The sequence below is a fragment of the Tupaia chinensis genome, unplaced genomic scaffold (assembly GCF_000334495.1).
Source record: "Tupaia chinensis unplaced genomic scaffold, TupChi_1.0 Scaffold000063_1, whole genome shotgun sequence".
Lineage (NCBI taxonomy): Eukaryota > Metazoa > Chordata > Mammalia > Scandentia > Tupaiidae > Tupaia > Tupaia belangeri.
The window spans coordinates 2,082,596-2,098,234 of record NW_006159521.1 but is presented as its reverse complement, the minus strand read 5'-3'; the positions used below and the strand labels follow the sequence as shown (position 1 = coordinate 2,098,234).

General features: G+C 41.2%; 1 protein-coding gene across 3 annotated transcripts in view; it reads left to right on the top strand.

Moving 5' to 3' along the window:
- USP3 (ubiquitin specific peptidase 3) overlaps positions 1-15,639 on the top strand; it is a 109,670-nt gene that overhangs the window by 50,844 nt on the left and 43,187 nt on the right. For all 3 annotated transcript variants that reach the window (XM_014593316.2, XM_027765811.1, XM_014593320.2), the window contains 5 exons: positions 4,037-4,120; positions 7,266-7,347; positions 8,922-9,004; positions 10,877-10,990; positions 13,868-13,981. In XM_014593316.2, coding sequence (XP_014448802.2) covers positions 4,037-4,120; positions 7,266-7,347; positions 8,922-9,004; positions 10,877-10,990; positions 13,868-13,981 — 477 coding nt within the window. The remainder of the gene's footprint in view (positions 1-4,036; positions 4,121-7,265; positions 7,348-8,921; positions 9,005-10,876; positions 10,991-13,867; positions 13,982-15,639) is intronic.

Below are 15,639 nucleotides of genomic sequence, written 5' to 3'. Positions count from 1 at the left end.
TGCATATACATACAAGGGGGATTCAAAAAGTTTGTGGAAAATTGAATTAAAATGTGAATTTATTTGGGTGCAAAGAAGGGAGGAAACTAAGCAGTTTTTTTCATAATGTGTTTTCCATAAACTTTTTTTCCCATGAAGATTTTTGTCACAGGACATGTGCACTTGCCGGAGAGACAGAAAGAGGGAATGTTAGAAATCACTTCCCAGGAGGGAGGGCCACAAACAACCCTTTCTCCTCCATTGTTCTCTCGGGATTTCAGGCATGCATGCATGTACGCCTGGTGTGGTTTTTCAGGCTGCTGGGCCTGGGACTCAAACCACCGTCAACCATGTGGGAGTTCAGCACTTCAACCACCATGCCACCTGCAGGCTTCCCTGTGAACTTTTTGAAGATCCCCCCATGTATTCAGGGATGGTAGATACTGAGTTTGTGATTTATTTAACTTGATAAAGAGCCTGATGAAAATAGTTTGAAGACTTCTTTGTAGGACAGTAGAAAGAAGGGACTGTAGGAACCAGCAGGTGGTGCAGTGATTGGGGTGTTCGACTCCCACATGGTCAACCACAGTACAAGTCCTGGACCTGGCAGCTTGCTTTTCCACTCTCTCTCTCTCTCTGAGGAGAGTGGGTGCCCTGTAGTAAATTAAACACACACACACACACACACACACACACACACACGACAAAATTAAATAATTTTTTAAAAAGGGTACTGTGTAACGCAGGGCAAAAATAGGAAAGAAGCATTTTGTTTATATATATATATAAACATTTTGGGAGGGCCTGTTTATTTTTTTAAATAATTATTTATTTACTTTTATTAGTATTATTTTTAAATTTGCTGTAGAGCAGGTACATTCAACAGTGAGAGACAGAGAAAGACAAAGCAAGCCTCCAGGCCTAGGACTCAAACCGTGGTCTGCCATGTGGGAGTCCAGCACCTTAACCACCATACTACCTGTTGGCCCCAACACAAATAGCTTTTAATTTTGCTCTGTTGTAGCAAATTGCAGTCACTATTCCCTATAAAATCTGTGAGTTCCTTTCTTTAGATCTTTTTTAAATTGCCATTTGATTTTTTTCCATCTTCATTTGATTTATGGTATTGTTTGTAAGTTAAAAATGTTTTCCTAATTATTAAGCTAAAAATACAGTTTATATTATAGTCATTGTTCTAACTACCAACTATAGTTTACTTAAGTATCATTGTAACTTAAGCTGTCTGCATAAATTTGACACACACGTTACAGTGCTACATTGTTACATAGAAAAATCACTTGAACTGAATTCCCTCACACAAGCTAGATTAGCAGTAGGCCTCTGTGCATTGCTAGAAACGACATGCGCACCAGACGCGGGCACTGCCACACATCTTAATAAGAGCAGACTCTTCTGTTTTTCTTTGCAAATATGTGTCACGACTTTTCCTATGACCCAATGTAAAGTTGTGTTAATGGAGAAACATTTTATACTGCTTCAGTTATTAAGTAAAAGTTTGTATTAATATTAAAATTAAAATTCAGTTCCTCAGTTGCACTAGCCACATTTGAACAGCTCTGGATTCTAGAGCAACTTCCTCACTTTAGTGATGAAAGTTTAGAGATAAAACTGCTAGAGCCCATTGAGCAGGTTAGTTAAGAATAGAACAGGGCCTGGGACCAGCAGCTGGCGTCATGGCTGTGTCGCTGGACTCCCGGGTAGTTGACTGCATTTCTAGTCCTGGATCTGGTGGCTTAAATTCACGCAGGGTACATGTGCGTGCGTGCCCAAGATCCCAGGAGGAGAATGGAGGAGAAGGGATTGTGGTGTGGCCATCACCCCTGGGGGGGTGATTTCTCCCTTTTTGTCTCTCTCTGTCTTTCTGGCAAGCACACATGCCCTATACCAAAACCTCTTAAAAAAAAAAAAAAAAAACATGAAAAAGCCTGTATTTCTGTATGTGAAAATGTTACTTTAACAAACGTAAAGTAATTTTATATCGTAGGCTGAATTTGTCATATTTGAAAAAGCCAATAAGAAATGAATCTGTAATTTAATTTAAAATATTTTGTTTATTAAACAAAGCAACCATTGTTTTGTTGCAGTGAGGGGCTTACTTTTCAGTTAGATATTATAGCAACTTATGGAGACACGAAAGGCGATCTGAACTTGCTCTTAGACTTCAGTTCCCATGTGATCCCTGGCACTTGGCTTTGTTTCTGCTTTGAACACTGAATATTGTTTATTCAACGACATATATAAATTTATGCAAACATTAAATGAAAATGTAAGCAAGAATTAAAGTAGGACAACAGTATAAACTACCAAGTGCCTTAAACCCAGATTAATGTACAAGATGGATCTTACCCTTAAGTTTATACCAAGAGGGAGCAAAGAATTAAGCCTTTCTACTAATTTTATTTCTTTATGTATTTGTCATAAAACCAGGAAGAATTTAGTCTCCTGCTAGTGGTACTTTGAATAGAAGAATGATCCAGGGTGTAAAAGGTCGCTTTTGCTGTTTGGGGAAACGTTAGGAATTAACGCTGGGACCTGGAGAATACCTTAGAAGAAACCTTGATTGGTAGTCTGAGTGGTCAATTAATGAGAGTGTATATTAAATAATTACATATATAACATTGTCATTGATGTTTTTAAAAGCATTCACTTGGGACCAGCAGATGACATAATGGTTTCGTATATGGACTCCCACGTAGTTGACTACGGTTTGAGTCCTGGACCTGGTGGCTTAAAACTCATGCTGGGTGTGTGTGCGCAGGCCTGCCCAAAATTCCGAGAGGGGAATGGAGGAGAAGGGATTGGCCATCCCTTCCCCCCAGGGGGTGTGATTTCTCACTTTCGGTCTCTCTGACGAGTGCATGCTCTGTAACAAAAATCTCTCAAAAATTTTTTTTTCCCTTAAAATGTTCACCCTTCTGAATAAAATACATATGGCTTACTTTTGAGTATTTTTTTTTTTTTTTTTAGTTTTCCTCATCCTTTTCTCATTTTTTATAGACTGGCTTCTGATATGAGTGTCTTTTTGTTTTTTTTTTAATCTGCTAGAGATGACCTAATTTTTACTAATTGTACTTTGAGAGTTTTGTTTGCTCAGAATGGTAGTAGTATTTTCATTATTCTTTGGTAGTTGAAACAAGTGGTTTTATGCAAAGCTGTATATTCAAAAGAATACCTTAGTGCTAGCTTGTAAATTGTTGGTTTTTTTTTTCAAATTGGCCTTATCCTAGGAAAAATTAATGCTACTTTACAAGCTGAAGTTTATTATGTGTGATTCCTTATATAATTTGCTTGCTGACTTGTTGACATACACATAGATACACACACAATATGAATTAAAAAACACCTTAAACAGTTTTTACAAAGTACTTACCAATTTCTTGAAAGATGTAGTAGGTCGTCAGGAAAGTCACGATGTGTTTTTAATGTTTTTCTATGCAAGAACGCGTCATGACTTTCCCAACAACTCAGTAACACTGTTTGATACTTTGTTTTCTGCAACCTTAGAGTGAAAGACTCATTCTTCCCAACTCATTTGAATTTATTTAATCAAATTATGTTTTAGATGTACAGCTTTAACTTTCATCTTTCTATTCAGATATCCCTGCAAGTTAGTTACCTTTTCCCTTAAGTCTCTCCTCCTCCAAATTCCCCTTTAATTTGGGCTGGGAAGTGCCTTCTTAAAGCTTTAGGCTTAATGTTACATAAAAAGAATTGGGGCTTTTACTTTCATTTTTCCATGTATTATGTGCCACTAAAAAGAAGGTAACACATGTGATGGCTTACTCCATTTTCAAAGGCGGAATTGAAGCGCTTTTGAGTAAAAATATGAAAAGAAGCTAGTGTTCATTGCCTACATGGCTTTCTAAAAGGCTCTTAAAAAACATTCCATTATGATTCCAGTTCTTTAAACTTGCCACCGACGGTAACTGCCTGCAGAGCCATGTGATTATCTTGGCAGCCGCCAGGCCTTTGAGTGATTTCATTGCTGTGGTTTCCTCAAGCTCTTTGCACACATTGATTAATATTTTCCTTGCAGTTATCGCTGTGATGATTTTGTGGTTAATGACACCAAGCTGGGGCTGGTACAGAAAGTCAGAGAACACTTGCAGAACTTGGAAAAGTAAGTAGTAGGCCTCGGGAACGAGAAGGGGATAGCCTGGGGTTGAGGGGTCTTTCAAAATCTGAGTGGGATTTTTGTCTATGGCACCCATAACTTCTTCATTTAGATGTGACTGAAATGTTGACAAAGTAAACCTTGCTTTTGGGCAGCCAAAACCTTGCCCATGGTTAATGGTCATAGCTCTGCGTTTATTGTGTTTAGTATTTGCCGTAAACCACACCGAAGGGCCAAGGAGCCTGCTTTTTAGTTGTTACCCACCAATTTATGAGCTACTCAACTTATTTGCAGGGTGATTTTTGGGGTGCAGTGATAGAGCAGAGAACTAGAGTTACATTTGGTATGGAAAATCCTGGCTACATAGGAGGTCTGCATGGAAGCACTAAGGTTATGCATTGCTTTAAGGGAAACTAGGTTTAATTATCACACTGCCCAGTTTCCATCTGTGTGATGGCACAAGGCCCTTGTTTCTCCTTTTCCTCTTTTGTTAGGGGCAGTTTATAGCACATAAAATTGCAGGGATCGACAAATGCTTTGTCATCGTAAGGAAAGGACTTATGTGAATATACTTTTCTTGCTCTAGACAGATAGCTAATTCAGATAAAACTCACTGGACCCAAAATTGAGGCAGTAAACAGAAACCCAACTAGCAATGCCTTTGAAGCTACAGTGTGCAGAAGCATGGCCCTGGGATGGCTGCTGACTCCACGAAATCTGTGCGGGTTACCTCAGATCATTAAGTACCATCTCATTTATTTTGGCTGTATGTACAGAAGATTTTAGGAAAATATGCCACAAGCACAGGTCCCTTGGCAAACCTAAATGTAAAGCCAACAGAATACTTTGAACTTGAACAGGGAGAAGTAATAACCCAGCTTCTCTGAGTGCAACACTGGATAGTGTTTGCTAACCAGAATCTGTAAATAGGTATCATTGACTTCACGTTGGGAAAAAGAATGATTTCTTTAAAATAAAAAAATAATGAGAACACTTTGGGTTTAAGTACTTTTTGGCTCTTTTCTTTTTAAATCATTCTTTCCCTTTCAGTTCGCACTGAGCAGCATGGCCCCCGTCTAGCATTAGAGACACAGATCCAAAAGGTTTCATCCTACCAGAAATTGTCATGACAAACTGTAGATTCCCCGCAGTAACAGGTAGTGTCACTCCCTGGTAGATGATGCCATTGTTAAGATCTTGCTACCTTCATTCTTCGTTATAGAAGTAGGTAGCTCTCACTTTCTGCCACTGGAATTTTCTCTAGGGGAGGGTATCATCTCACTCAGACATAAAGGATCAGAACTGACTCGAAGGGGGCAGAGGGCATTGGCAAACCCACATACGTTTATACAGTTTGGAAATTTTGTGTTTCCACTGACTGCTTCAGCAGGTAAAAGGTGCCTGATCACCTGTCTACTCTTCTACATGGCCCACTGAAAAATCTACGTTGCAATCCTTTTCCTATGTAGAAAACTATAGCCTAAGTTCACTTTTCACATTTGGAAAACATGGTCTTAATCTGTGGCAAAATGTAAAAGCAGTGATACGTTTTTGTTTTACTTCAGGCTGTTCTGCACATGCTCAAGTAGCACCATGCAGTAGCAATTTCTGCAGTGACAGAAGGGTTCTGTCACCTGTACACTTTTGTGTGGTGGCCACTAGACCCATGTGACCTTCGAGCACTTGGACAGTGGCTAGTGTGACTGAGGAACTGAATTTTAACTTCATTTAATTAAACTTAAATAGCCACATGTCGCGAATGGCTACAATATGACTAATGTGGATATAGAGTATTCTATAATTTGGGAATTTCTCAGGGTTAGCTCTAATCACTTTTATTTTAGAAAGCTAAATGTTTTATTTATGTGAGTAAAACTGAAAATGCACTACTAAGCATTGTCACTAGGTAATGTATATACACATTGCTTGTGATTTAGCTTCACTTACAGAATTTGTGAAGGAGTAATTGAATACCTAGTATGTGGTTTGGTCTCTATCTCGTAGTCACAGTGTTCTGAGAGACACATACAGTTCTGAAGAATGTTTTGAAGTCCGAAGCAACTGATTGTCACTAGATCTGATATTCCAAAGGCTTTAGAGTTCATGTGGAAAATCTGGAAAGAAAAATAATTATTGTTAATATTTATTTTGGATTAGCTTGGGACTTTTAGGGGGAAAAGAATTGGCAGACTTGAAGGTCTGTGTTTAGTCATGATTTTAGCTTTTTTTAGATTAGTTCTTTTGATATTTATTTATTTTAGAGATTTTTGCTATAGGCACATGCACTCTCTGGAGGGACAGAGACAGAAAGACAGTAAGAAATCACCCTCCAGAGAGATGGCCACATCACAATACCTTCTCCTCTGCTCTCCTCTCAGGATTTTGGGCATGCACGCACATGGGCCCAAGCGTGAGTTCGAAGCCGCAGGGTCCACAGATTGCACCGTGGTCAGCTCTGTGGGAATCCAGCACTTTAACCCCTGTGCCACCTGCTGGCCCTCATATGTAATAATTTTAAAACAACTTAGAAGATAGAAATTGGTTTTTGATAAATTTTAAGCAAAATATCTTCCATAAAGAAATTTTTAAGTGACTTAAATTCAGAATTTCCCTGCTAATTAGAATGTTGCAGCATAGCTAATCAGATGGACTTATACATATCTATATTCCTATAACTTACTTAGGATGCCACAGATTGTCATAGTCTATTAAGACAAATGAGCAAAACATTAACACCTTTATCAACATTAAGAAATAGCATATGATCTGAGATTCACTGTTATATTTCAGTATACTCAGGTCAGATTAGAGATTTGCTTTTGTTGAGACAAATGGGTCTTTGCCTTTTGAAGCGTCACAGTGGATCAGGCTGTTGGAGTGGCCTTGGGGAGGGAGTGTCTCACTGCTTCTTGGCCAGCATTGCTGGGAGTACCATCCAGCTCCACCAGGGGGCGTTTCTGGGGAGAGGGAGCTCTTCAGGTAACTTCAAATGTCAGTGGGTCATGGTGGGCCTTCCTGGTCAGTTTATGACCTGGCTAAGCAGCCAGGGAGGGCACCAGGCCCTAGATGCTGAGGGCAACTGGAACTTGTTAACTGCTGTGCAGCTTGCAGTATTAAGGTCTTGACTGTCTCTCTGTTTGTGTTTTAATAGCTCAGGCTTCACAGCTGACAGGCATAGGAAAAGAAAACTTCTGGAAAACTCATCATTAAACAGCAAGTTATTAAAAGTAAATGTAAGTAATTAAAATGTATTTAAATATAAGAGTGAGTTGACATCTATCACTGTTTTAATTCTTAACTTTTAATATTGTCTGTTTAAAACTTTGATACATACATACGTTGGATTTAGGGTACTTTACAGAATGTGTGCCACTTCAACTAGTGATTCTTGATGTGACCCCAGCGAGTCTCTCTGTTACCACCTTCCACCAGAATAACCGTGCTCCTCTCCCTTCTTAATCCCTACTCAGGGACCTTATTCCATTTCCATGGAATCCCAAAGATCCTTGGTTCCTTCTGGTAAAAGTCCAGAGAGCAGACTCTATGAGTCTGACTTTTTGTAAGTTTTATTTCTTAGGACTTCATTAATATAATTTCTCTGTTAAAGAATATGCTTCCTCCAAGTCAGGCTATGAAAGAGACATTGTATGTCTCCACTTAACATATACTGACGGTTCGCACTCTGTGGTAGAGACTGAAGACTGGGGGACATGAAAGCATTGAAAATTGTTATGGACACTAGAGACAAAGTGGAAGGAGCATGTGGGAGGAGAAGAGCGTAGGAATAGAAATTAGGGGGGGAAATGGAGAGAGAAGATGTTTGTGGAACACAGACACAGTTAATGAGGATGTGTATGGTATTCTCAACTGGACAGAGATGTGTATCATGCTGGGTAGTCTCTTTACAATTTAAATGATGTATAGCGATTGAATGTATTAATAATAATAAAGAGAAAAAAGAGAAAAAATAAGAAAAAAAAATGCTTCCTCATTCTAGTAACCATCTGTTACAATGGTGAACTGTCAATTGATAAAGAAAATTTAAAGATTACCAGTTATCTCTAAAGTGAACCAGTATTTTTGTCCTGAATTTACCCCTCTGCTGTGATGCTAGTTGTATTTGGACATGCTCTTAATAATTAAATTAGTGTTCAGATTTTGTGGAAGATATATAGCTGAACTGTTCTCGTAGCTATCAGGGCAGAGATCTTTGGACTGGATTGGTAGATTGACCTCATGGGTATAGTACTTAGATGTCATGGTGCTTTTGTAGAGCGAATCAAAAAGTCAGACCTTGTCTTCAGAGAAGTTCAGGGCACTGTGTAGGTTCCCGCTACTAGTTCCCAAAACTTGGCTTGGCTATTTATGTGTGGTTTAGAGTTCAGTTTGGGGACAGAAATACTGGGGGCGTGTATATATATACATACATATATATATATACATATATATATATATATCCATTAAATTTAATAGAGTGTTATAATGTCATTAAATCCTCTTTTAAGGATTTTAGTTTTTTTGCAACATGTACTCCATTGTAGTCATTGATGCTGATTTTCTCATAAGCTTTCACTAGAATACTCCCATTTAGAACAATCTCAGAATCAGGCAGTTTCCTAAAAATATCTAATCACTTACACAGAGGCTACAAAGAGTTTGTTTGAAATTTTCACTGGACCAAAAAGGACTAATTTCAGATTAGCTTGCTGCTAGAATTAAAAATAGAGGCCTTTGCTTATCCTAGATATTCAAGAGAGCTGGTCTGCTCTTATCATTGCTGATGGCTCCTTTTTCTCCCATTGTACAGGGAAGCACCACTGCCATTTGTGCCACAGGCCTTCGGAATTTGGGGAACACGTGTTTCATGAATGCAATCCTTCAGTCACTCAGGTAGTGTTACAATCAGAGCTGACGTGCCTGTCACTAAAGGTTAAAAGAGCGCAGGCTCTGGCTTCAGATCTCGTCTCTGCCACTAACTCTAGTTATGTGGCCTGGGGAAGATTTCCTCCATTTTCTGTGCTGTTTCCTCAGTGGTAGAAGTGGGGATAATAGTTCCTACCTCATAGGATAGTTGAGAAGATTAGATAACATAATTTGTCCAAAGTGCTCAGAGCAGTGCCTGGCAATAAATTAGCTGTTCACTGGTATTATTTATTTCTCATTGTTTTTTGCATAGGCTTAAGTAGTGGTCAGCAAACTTCCTCTGTGAAAACCAGATAGTAAATATTTTAGGTTTTTTTTGGCCATGTACCTTCTCTCTCACTCCCCACCCCCAATCCACTTTGTTAAAAAACAAAAACCTTTAAAATTGTAACAACCCAACCCAGCCTCTGTAGTGTAGCATACCAGACAATGGAGCTGGAAGCCACATGCCGACTCTGGTTCCAGTCCCCATCCTGGTCAGCCTGAAACATGCTGGATGCCTGTGCACATGCCCAGGATCCTGGTAAGCTGGATACAGGAGGAAGGGGATTGTGACCTAGCCAGGCCCTGTGGAGGGTGCCTGTCTCTCTCTATGTGCAGGCACACAAAGGCTCTGTCATAAATAATAACAAACATGTGAACACTCCCAGGCTGAGGGCTCCAGAGAACCCTGTTCTGAGAGCTTGGTTCAGCCATTAGTTGAGACTTAAGCATGGTCATAAGGTCAGATGTTCAAAAGATCTTCAGAATCTAAGATCAGTAGTAAAAATAAAATGGCCAACAAGCCTGACCTAAAGTATATAGAAGAAAGTTGTATACTTTCAGACTTCTTAGTGATAGTGAACGTGTATGTGAGAGAGAGAAAAGCAGCTCCCCTAACAGGGTCTCATGCACTGCGATCCTCCCTCCCTAGCCTTCTAGCTCCTCTGATCTTGGGTTCCCACATGCACCCAGTACATTTTTGGGTGACCCAGGGGTCCGAACCAGCTATTGGCCGTGTATTTTCCAGTACTGTAGTCCATTCTGCAACAGACCTAGGCTGGGCTTACTTTATTTATTCTTTTTTTAAATATACTATAGGGCTGTGTGTTCACAGAGGTGGGGAGAGTAAGCCTGAGAGAGCAGCACCCAGGGCTACGGCCATGCTGTGATCCATTCCTCCTCTATTCTCCTGCTGGGATTCTGGGCGTGCATGCACACACGCCCAGCACGTTCCCCAAGGCCGAGTTCCAGGCTGGGTCTATCCTTTCGGCCATGTGGGATCCAGCCTTAACCACATCATCTGCTGGTCCCCTACTTTTAGATTCTAATGAGGCATCAAAAGCCAAAATAAATGCTCTTCCCTAAGTCACATTGCTAATAAACAGAAGCCACATTTGATCGTGCCTTAAGGATACTACCTCTCAGCATAGCTCTGCTTGCTCATAGAAGAAATTTTAGTTGCTACTAAATTCTTACGATTCCGTGTAGTGTGTCTAAATAATATGGTTAGTTTCATCATTTGTCTTTATTCAAGGAAATTATTGCACACTTGGGATTACAAGTACCCAGAAAAGAAAGCAGTGGTGACAAACTATAGATGAAGGACAATTGCAGATTTTTTGAACAGAGATTTTAAGCTCTTTCTTCATTTCTACAAAGCCATATGTCTGTACTGATACTTAGAGTGAATGAAAGCCATAATGAAGAAACTCAGGGCAAGAGATTGCATTGAGTACAACTTCCATGAAACCGTTGAAAGACTGAGCCCTCATAGAGGTTTCATAAAACTTTTACAGTTCCATTCCATTCTCTCTCTCTCTTTTTTTAAAATTATTTTCTTCCTTCCCTTTAAAATAGTAACATTGAGCAGTTTTGCTGTTACTTCAAAGAACTGCCCGCCGTGGAGCTAAGAAACGGGAAAACAGCAGGAAGGCGGACGTACCACACCAGGAGCCAAGGGGATAGCAGCGTGTGAGTTACAGACTCTGTCCTTTCTGGCCTCTAGTTTCAAAACAAATGACTTTCACTGGTGATTCCCATTGTATTATGTGAGTTAATAGGCATGACATTTTTTAAAACTTCAAAAAATTGTGTTTAAGTAGTTGGTTGGCAGTGTTAATAATCATTGGAGTTCTTTTATTTCTATTTACTAGGCAGGATAAGAACATTCACTTAGCGTTTGCAGGTTTGGTATTCTAGAATTGACATCAATATATGAAAAGCAGTTCTGGGCATAGACCGGCATGAGTATCATTAGTCCATGTGAACTGGTTTGTCTGACAGTCTAGGTACACTGTTTTATATAATACAGTTAATTTGTAGTCAGAACATTGTGGGGTGATGCAGTCAATTTTTAGTTGATATGGAAAGGGGAAAAAATGGGCAAGTGATGATCAAGGACCACCCCTATATTCAAATTAAGTGCAGTGCTGCCTTACTTGGGGTTTAGAAACCACCGGATCATACGGGACACAGTTTTCCTTGTTGTTGTTGTTGTCATTATTAACTTGCTGTAGAGTGCGTGTGTTTGCTGGAGAGAGGCAGAGAGAGAAGAGAAAACGGGAAAGCACCCCTCGGGGAGTGGCCATGCCACAGTCCCTTCTCCCCGATTCACCTTTTTGTTTTTTGTTTTTTGTTTGGAGAGATTTTCACTGTAGGGCGTGTGCGCTCGCCAGACAGACAGAGAGAGACATAGAGACAGAAAGCGAGAAATCACCCCCCCAGGGGGATGGTCACGCCGCAGTCCCTTCTCCTCCATTCTCCTCTCGGGATCTTGGGCACGCACGCACACGCGCCCGGTGTGAGTTTTAAGCCACCGGGTCCGGGACACGAACCACGGTCAACTACGTGGGAGTCCAGCGACATAGCCATTACGCTAACTGCTGGTTCCCACCTTTTTGATTTTTGAGTTCCCCACAGTATGAGGTAACTTGGAAGTCACACATTGGAGCAGGGATGGAATGACATTACTACAGGTGGCATTCGAAGGGAGTTTCGTTTGGTAGCATTTTGGACAAGCTGGAAAGTGCCCGTATTCAAGGAGGCTTCCCCCTGTATAGTAATCAGATTGGAGGGGATGACTGGAAAAAGCACATTTGGAAGTTAAGGGGAGAATTAGTAGTACTTGATGCATCCGTGTATTTAGGGTTTAGTTACAGATTGCAGAAATTGCCTATGGCTGATTTAGGCAGAAAAGGAGGCATCGAAGGGCTGCTCATGAGCTCCCCATTATTGGGTGGATGGCAGGTCAGGCCTGGAGGCCAGGCAGCCAGCATCACAGCCAGAGCCCGCCCGCAGGACTGTCCTGTGTGGACACCGCCACCCCCGCTGCCAGCGCAAAGCCCGGGCTGCTGCTGCCCGTGCTCTTGGGGTGGTGCTTGTGAATGCTGCTGTGCCTTCTGCCCCTGGACTCAGGGTGATGCTCTTGCCCCACTGCCACCAGAGAGGTTAGTGCTGTCCCTGTGTCACCAACTGCTGTTCCACCCAGGCTGAACCCAGGCCATGAACCTGTGCTCTGCTTGCAAGGGAGCTGAGAAAGCAAGTACCTGGCCTCTTCAGCCTTGTGGTGGAAAACAGGCTCTGACTCCCACCAACTCTTAAGATGAGCAATTCTTCAGTCATAGGAAGAGGGTTCAGGTACTAACTAGGAAGTAAGAAATACCATTCCAGGGTCTTCCTGGATAGCAGGCATTGAGAAAGAAGATGCTGGGATTCTCTGTGATAGCAGTCAGGCACACATCCAGGAGCGTGGTGGTTAGGTTGACAGAGAAATTCAATCTACATGTGCAGAAAACCAAAATTAGTCGTGACTTAAACATCTGTGATTGATTTTCCTGTGTGACAGTCAGCTTACCCAAGGCTCACAGAGTTATTAAGCTCTTTCTGTTAGACTGTTGGGATAGTCATGACATTTTTCTATTAAAAAATGTGTCACAACTTCCTGACAACCTAGTTTTCTGTTCCACCAGCCCTAGGGTGGGGCTCCTGTCTGCGGAGTCCAAGGTAGTGCTGGGGTTCTGTGTTAGTCCTCTCCAGCCGCCAGGAAGAAGGAAGGGCTTAGTAAGAAAGATGACTGTCTCTTTAAGAAAATTTCCCAGAAGGTGGGCACACAGTTTTTTATTCCAGAAGTTTGTTTATTCAGCCAAAAAATAAAATATGAAAGTTCTGTTTTGGTGGGAGGAGGGAACTAGGTACTGGGGGGGCAGTGGGGGGTTGCAGGGTGATGCACGGTGTGTGTGAGTGGTAAGAGAGGCTGCGCTGGTCACTTCCTGCAGACACTGGGGACATGACCTGTTGGAAACTACAGAACCTGAAGGAATGCGAATGGTCATGAGAAAACGTGACTTTAGGCACGGGTTTGAGAGTCACTGGTGTAGAGATGTGTGTAAAGCTCTGCAGCGGCAGGAACTCTCCGAGGCGGAGAAGAGCAGGTGGTCACCGGCCAGAGGCTGGGAAGTGGCTCCTCGTGAGAGGCAGGAAGGAAAAACGCACGAGGTGGAGAAAAAGCCGGTTGGTTGTTCTAAGTTTTCAGGTGCAGAGTCTTAGGTAATTTGGCTTATAGCTCCTTTATCATTTTTGTGTTTTTTTGTTGTTTTTTTTTAACCCAAAGTTTACAAATACAGCAGTACTTTGGTGTAGTCAGAGTTAACTGGATGGTTAAAAAATCTCGTTTTAGTGCTCTTTCTACAGGTTTCTGAGATGTTGCTTAGCTGCTAGACTTAGTCTAGAAAAGGCCAACCCCTTTGTAAGCTTTCATTTTTTACTTACCGTTGATTTCAGACCACTGAACACCATGCACTGTGCAGCCACTCACTAACGCCGAGGGTATCGCCCCTTCTTCTTTTCCAGGTCTTTGGTAGAAGAGTTTAGAAAGACCCTTTGTGCCTTATGGCAAGGCAGCCAGACGGCATTTAGCCCAGAGTCCTTATTTTATGTTGTTTGGAAGATTATGCCTAATTTTAGGTAAGTATTATTTTAAAAATGATATTTAAAAGCATTAATGTTAGTCTTCACACTTGCTGAAATACTTTCTGATGAAGTGGTTATTTTCTAAGTAATCAAGATGGGTGTGTTTATCTGCTTTAGAAGAAACGGTGAATTCATTTGACTAAACAGAGGTGTCTATATAAGTAATAGACATTAGACATAGCTTTGACAAAGGGTAGGGTATCTTGTTACAAAAACAGAGTCCTGATAAATAAGTCACATATGCTAGGAAAACATACTGGACCAAATTTCCTCGATTTTTTAACACTCTTAGGAAGGGTAATTACTGTGATACACTGCCTTATTAGTCCAACTTAAAACAAATCCATATATAATCAAAAGAAAGCCACGGTATTATATTCACTGTCTTGGTCTGGGTTCTGCAGCCCTTAGACTGGTCAGGCCCATTAGGGTCAGTCACTCCGAATACCATACCACACTGCTGTAGCCGGGGAGTGACTGTTACTCGTACTTTCTCTCTCGCCTCGCTGGAGTAATCAGTGCCTTGTGCTCTCAGGGGGTCCTGCTGCTTCTCCTCTGCTTGTCATCCCTCTGTGGAGGTTTAGGGAGCAGTGTGTTTGGGGTACTGCAGGGGTTGGGCATTAGCTTTTGCCACTGTCTGCTGATTTTATCCTTCTCAAAGCAAGCCAGGATTATGGCACCTAATGCATCCCTCTCTCCTTTTTGAAATACAGCATGCTGGGGCCAACCAGGTGGAATGGTGGGTAAGGCAGCTGGCTCCTATATGACTGACCGCCCAGTTAGTCACAAGACTCGGTGGCTTGAAAAACATGCCACGTGTGTGCATGCCCAAAATCCTGAGAGGAGCATGGAGGAGAAGGGATTTCTGCATGGCCATCCTTTCTGAGAGTGCTTTCTCACTTTCTGTCTCCCTCCGGCCAGTGCACACATCTTACAGCAAACTAAACAGACAGACAAACAAACAGTACACTGTAATAAAACATAGATCTGTACCTGTAGTCCCTGCAAGTCAGTAGGCCCAGGCAAGAAGAGAGTTGGAGCTCACCTTAGCAAAGCATTCTGTGTCTAGAAGAACCAAGAAAGATAACAAAGTAAAAACCTAGCACTGTATCTACTTCCTAGTAGATACATTGTTAGTGTAGAAAAATGTTTAAAATCAACTTCAAAGAATGTCATTCCTTAAGTTACTGAAAAAGTCTTGCCTGCAGGACAAATGCCTGTTGTTAACCCTGGTCTTTGTTTTGAGGAAACTTCTTTTATGTATTTTGCTGTTTCAGTCTCCTCTTAGGAGACACTAACCTTGCAAAAATTTTAGAGTTTCTTGACTCTTAATATGAAAGGTAGAACTGACTATTAAATTCTACTAGTCAGATTTCTACTTCTCGTAAAATTTCTAACATGATCACCTAGTTGTACTCTTTCTTTTTTTTTAAGAATTATTATTTTTATCAACTTGTTTATTTGAATTTGACCAGAGAGGAACAGAGTGAGAAAAAGTGAGAGAGAAGGAGGGAGGCAGGGAATGTGAGAAAGGAAGCCACCAGATCCAGGACTTGAATTGTGTTCAGCCATGTGGGAGTCCAGTGCTCTTAACCACTGTACCACCTGCCAGCCCCACCCAGTTATACTCTTTTTTTTTTTTTTTTTTTTGA